At 36.9% G+C, this 5,482-nt stretch overlaps 1 protein-coding gene across 2 annotated transcripts in view; it reads right to left on the bottom strand.

Annotated features, from left to right (window-relative positions):
• ACYP2 (acylphosphatase 2) overlaps nucleotides 1–5,482 on the bottom strand; it is a 250,513-nt gene that overhangs the window by 168,883 nt on the left and 76,148 nt on the right. For both annotated transcript variants that reach the window (XM_027775969.1, XM_006159029.3), the window contains exons 2-3: nucleotides 5,158–5,174; nucleotides 2,507–2,616 (exon numbers count right to left, since the gene is read on the bottom strand). In XM_027775969.1, coding sequence (XP_027631770.1) covers nucleotides 2,507–2,616; nucleotides 5,158–5,160 — 113 coding nt within the window. In that variant the 5' untranslated portion in view covers nucleotides 5,161–5,174. The remainder of the gene's footprint in view (nucleotides 1–2,506; nucleotides 2,617–5,157; nucleotides 5,175–5,482) is intronic.

Raw genomic sequence — 5,482 nt, 5'->3', positions numbered from 1 at the left:
CCTAGGGGGTGATTTCTCACTTTCTGTCTCTTTGTCTCTCACTATCTCTCCAGTGAGCACATGTGTCCTATAGCAAAAATCTCTCAATAAATAAATAAATAAATAAATAGTGAGACAAGCAACTCGATGGAAAAAGTATTAAAAGATGTCAACTTGCTCTCTCATTTTGAATGAAAAAATAAAATTAATAAAAGGGGGGGGAGACCAGCAGGTGGTGTGGTGGTTAAAGCGGTAGACACTCCTATATGGCTGACCACAGTTCAAGTCCTGGGCCTGGTGGCTTGCTTTCTTGCTTTCTCTCTCTCTCTCATCAAATTAAAATAAATAAATGAAAAAATAGAATTAAAAACAAAGAAAACCAAGAAATGAAAAAATGGTTTCCCAGAAATAAGATAATAGGTAATGGTACATATCAGTACTGTGAAGTAAGAAGCAGCCATGGAAAAGAATGAAGTAGCACTATACTATTTGACTTAGTCCTTTCCTGGAAGCCTCTGCATGATAAAAGTGAGAAACAGGGAAGGGCATACCCTACGATCTCATTTTTAAAAAGAAAATATTGATCAAAACCCATTAAATGTATGTGTCTGAGTGTGTACATGTGCACATACATGTGTATATGTGTTTGAGAAAGAGAAAAGAGGAGAAAGGGAGTGTGAACATGGAAACAAACACAAAAGGTTAAGTACCAGCTCACAAAAGAGATTACTTGGGAAAAGGGCTGAAGGATACAGAGTTGGAAAGAAAAAAATGAGCAGAACATATGATATAATTCCACTTATGTTAAGTAAACTAATCAAAGACCTGCTATGACATGGGTTAGAAATATCATATGATTGGCATGAGCTTCCATCCTCCACACAGTCCCCGTCTTAAATTACCTCATAATCATCTGGCATTTTCTCATCCATTGAACTATCAGTTCTACACAAAGTAAGCCCCCAAATATTTGTGCATTTTATGATAAGCCTACTGACTGAAAAGTTTGTTTTTCATGAACTATTACATCACATTTTATAAAACTGAATTTTAGGACCCCAAAAAGTTGGAGCGTGGCTTTACACACAAACACAAGTGTGTACCTGGACTTTAAAAAATTAGAAAAAACAAGGAGCTGGTAATTATGATTACTGGAATGTCTACAAAATACAAATACAGCTACAGAAAAAATGCATAAAGTATTATATTTTAGCAAAAATAAGAAAAATATTAATTATAAACATATGCTAAAATATGTTTAAAGAATTATTTTATTTAACTTTATTTATTTATTTTAATTTGATGAGAGAGAGAAAGAGAGGGAAAGTGAGAAAGCAAGCCACCAGGTCCGGGACTTGAACCATGGTCGGCCATGTGGGAGTCCAGCACCCTTTTTATCACCCTACCACCTACCAGCCCCAATATGCTTAAATATTTTTAAGTGAAAGAGAAAGCTATGTAAAATATCATATCTGCATCCATTGGCATGTGATGGAGGAAAAGATAGGCAGATTACTAGTTTTGCCTTATACCTCTCTGCATTATATTACTTCACTTATTACAGTAAACAAAAAAGTATCGCCTTTAAAATCTGAAAATATTCATAAAAATAAAGATAAATTGCAAACAATAAAATAAAATGGGTATTACTCAGTACCTACCTCATACAATCTGTATCAAAGATTACATAAAATAATCCATGTAACATGTTGCAAATGCTTAATAAATGTTAGCTACTTTTTATTTAAAAAAAAAAGACTACAGATGGCTATGGAAAATATGAAGCTTAAAAGATAAGGCCTTTGACAGTTGGACTCCCACATGGCTGACCACAGTTTGAGTCCTGGACTTGGCAGCTTGCTTTCTCACTTTCCTTCTCTCTCATTGTCTCTCTCTGGTAAATGTCCATAAATAAATAAATAAAATAAAATAGTGAGAATGAATTAAATTAAATTAAATAATTCTTAAAAAAAAATGATAAGGTCTTTGAAAATGACATTGTATACATGGGGCACTATTTCCTATACTGCTGAATCTAGTCTCCTTTGGACGCCAAGAACTCCTATTAGGAAAACCATACAGAGCTCATTAAACATGCTTTCATTGACAGTAAAAATCAAATTACAATGAGATAGATACAGTACCTAAGCAATACAAAGATAGCAATCTTTTTGCCTTGAAGGTTACTTTAAGAAGGTCAAGAACCACCCTAAGGCATTTATGTCTCTGTCACAACACTTCAAGTGAGAAATACTTGGACCCCGGACATTTCCCCCTTGTTGGAAGAGACTGGACAGGTCATATTCATATGGATTGGAGAGTGATGCATAGCTGTTCTTGAGCTCTTCCGTCTCCTGTGAGTAACCCATTCCACTCCCAACTCTGAGAATGTCCTTGGAAGCCAGCCTAAAAACAGGTTAGTTTACTCTACAAACTAAATCCAGTCCATCAGTACTATTCTTATTGTCCAGCAAAACATAAAACAGCTTCATAAGTTTCATGCACCAGCTATTTGTCTAGTACTCACATAGAATTGACCTTCTCTTCGGGACCTTGCACTTGGCCTGTGACGGTGCCTTTGCTGGTATTCTTCACCCAGCCAACCACTCCTATTTTCTTAGCCTCACCTTCGGTGTACTGGTTTCAGGGAAAGATAAGAAGGAAATCCATCATCAACAGTCTGAGTTCATATCATACTTAATTCTAACATGCAAGAATGCTAGCCTGATCATCATTTTCTCCTCAAAATATACTCTATGCCAACGATCACAGAGCTGACCTACAGAAACATCCCTATTTATAAGACTCTTCACTTAAGGGGTATCTTTAGCTAAATTTCACTTTTCATAAAGACAAACACATTATGAAAAAATAAATTGATTGTGGGAATCAATCAGAAACAGTTTCCATGGGACCATCAGTCAGTGTAATGGCTATGTCGCTGAACTCCCATGTAGTCGACCATAGTTCGAGTCCCAGACGAGGTGGCTTATACTCACGCTGGGAGCGTGTGTACACGTGCCCAAGATCCCAAGAGGAGAATGGAGGAGAAAGGATTACAGTGTGGTAGTCTCTCCTGAAGAGGGGGGAATGGTGATTTCTCACTTTCTGTCTCTCTGTCTCTCTGGTGAGCCTATGCGCCCTGTAACAAAAACCTCTCCAAAAAAAAAAAAAGAAAGAAAGAAAGAAAGAAAAAGAAACAGTTTCCAGTTTCCATGATGTGCTTTGGGATCCATGAAAGTCAGTTACATTGCCCTCATGCCTACTAACAGTAAGTTACACTGTTAATCTATATTCCAAATGATGATCAGTCCAAGATTCTCAATCACCGAAGAAAAATATCCAGTTATCATCAACATAAAGCATGCATAGGCAGAAATAGAGACTAAATGATTTGGAAGCTTTCAACCAAAATAGAGGAAATAATTTTAGTAAGGAAATTAAATTAGCAAGAACACTACCCTAGACATACTGGTGGATAGTTACTATAAGATTAAAAGATTCTGATGCTTTCTCCTTGGTTTTGGACTTGTTCAAAAAACTTCATAATTGTCTCTCCTATTATTCTTCACAGTTTTTTTTTTAATTCCCCTCCCAGTTCCAAATTTAGTTAAACTGCTGGCAAATAAAAAACTAGAAACATTGAATTATTGTAACTGTATCACACTAAAATTCTAGTGGATCTATTCTAGAAATTTCAAAAATATGCTGGTCTCCTGTTTGGAGGCCAGAGTATCAAGAGCTCTACACCTCACATCCCCCAAAATAAAATGTTTATAGCAGTCTGAACTGATGCAGAAACTGACCTGAAAATAAGCCAAACTCTCTCTAGATAATAATAAAAAAAGAGGCAATCCGAATAGTGTGAGGTGTGGCCGTCACTACGTACAGATAACTGACTGGGGTAATATGCTGGAACCTTCAGGAGCTGGGAGCAGACACTGAATCTCGTGACTTTCAGCTCAAATAACACTTGTAAATACATGTCACAATTAACTTTCAGGAAATATTTTTTAAATAAAAAATTTAAAGCAACAAGAAATGTTAACTATTAAAAACCTGATAATTACTTCCTTATGCAACATTTCACTCTGCAGTGTGAGACATGTACGTTGGCCTGAAGGGTTTCTTTCATCCAGAAAATGTGGAAGATCCCATACTTTGTATTCAGTACACCTAATCAAAATGTTTGACTCAGATTACCCAAAGAGAGGTATTTTTTGAAATCCATAGGCAGCATTAACTAAGAAGTAGGAATGCTATAATGTTTTAAAAAGACTATTTTTTAAATGTTTCAATAAAAATCTCAATCCATACTTTCAAAAAAAAAATATATATATATAGTCATTTGCTGTCAAGGACAGGAAGTATGCAGTAGATGAGCACTAAGCGTAAAACTGTTCTGTCTCTATCATTAGAAATGAGGGGCTGGCAGGTGGCACATTGGTTGAAGTACTGGACTCCCACATGGCCAACCACGGTTTGAATCCAGGACCTGGCGGCTTGCTTTTTCACTTTCCCTTTCTCTCTCTGTCTTTCTGTGGTCAAAATAATAATAATAATAACAAAATAAAACAAATTTAAAAAGAAATCAAATAAATAAATAAATAAACAGATTGGGCCAGCCCAGCCACAGTGATACAGCAGTAATAGAACACTCAGTGATGCCGGGGCCATATGGGAAGGTGCTGGGTTCACACTCTGAGATCTCCCTATTCATACTGTGCATGTGCACACACCTGTGATCCTAGTTGACTGAGGCTGGGATAGGGTCATGGTATGAAGACCCTGTAGGGGAGAGGCCTTTCTCTCTCTCTTTCTGTCTCTCTTTCAGCCTTTGTCTGTTATGGACTAAATAAATAAACTGGGGACCAGCATATGAAGTAATGATTACATTGCTGGACATAGTCAACTGCAGTTCGATTCCTGGACCTGGCGGCTTGAAACTCACTCCAGGAGAGTGTGTGTGTGGGCATGTTCAAGATCCTGAGAGGAGAATGGAGGAGACGGGATTATGGCATGGCCATCCCCCTGGGCGCTGATTTCTTGCTTTCTGTCTCTCTGCCTTTGTCTCTCCAGCAAGTACACATGACCAATAGCAAAAACATCTCTTAAAAAAAGAAAAAAAACTAAACTTTCTAAAAAATATTAACAAAAATAAACATTGCATTGACTTACCATTCTGAAGCAAACACCTGTATAAAAAAAGATAAAAAGAAATATCAGCTTGTATATTCTCTTAAAAATTACATATTTCCTGACTTACCCCTCATCCACATGTTAAATGGTAAGTAAATTATATAAACAAACTATTTAATATCTGCATGGGTTCAGAAAGTGTTTTTAAAAAGTATTTTCTTCTTGGGACCAGCCATTAGCATAATGGCTGTGTCGCTTGACTCCCATGTAGTCAACCGCTGTTTGAATCCTGGACCCGGTGGCTTAATTTACACTGGGCACATGTGCGTGCGTGCCCAAGATCCTGAGAGGAGAATGGAGGAGA

The sequence above is a fragment of the Tupaia chinensis genome, unplaced genomic scaffold, assembly GCF_000334495.1.
Source record: "Tupaia chinensis unplaced genomic scaffold, TupChi_1.0 Scaffold000622_1, whole genome shotgun sequence".
In the NCBI taxonomy this organism is placed as follows: domain Eukaryota; kingdom Metazoa; phylum Chordata; class Mammalia; order Scandentia; family Tupaiidae; genus Tupaia; species Tupaia belangeri.
Note: the sequence above shows the minus strand (reverse complement) of the source record. Positions and strands in the feature narration are given on the sequence as shown.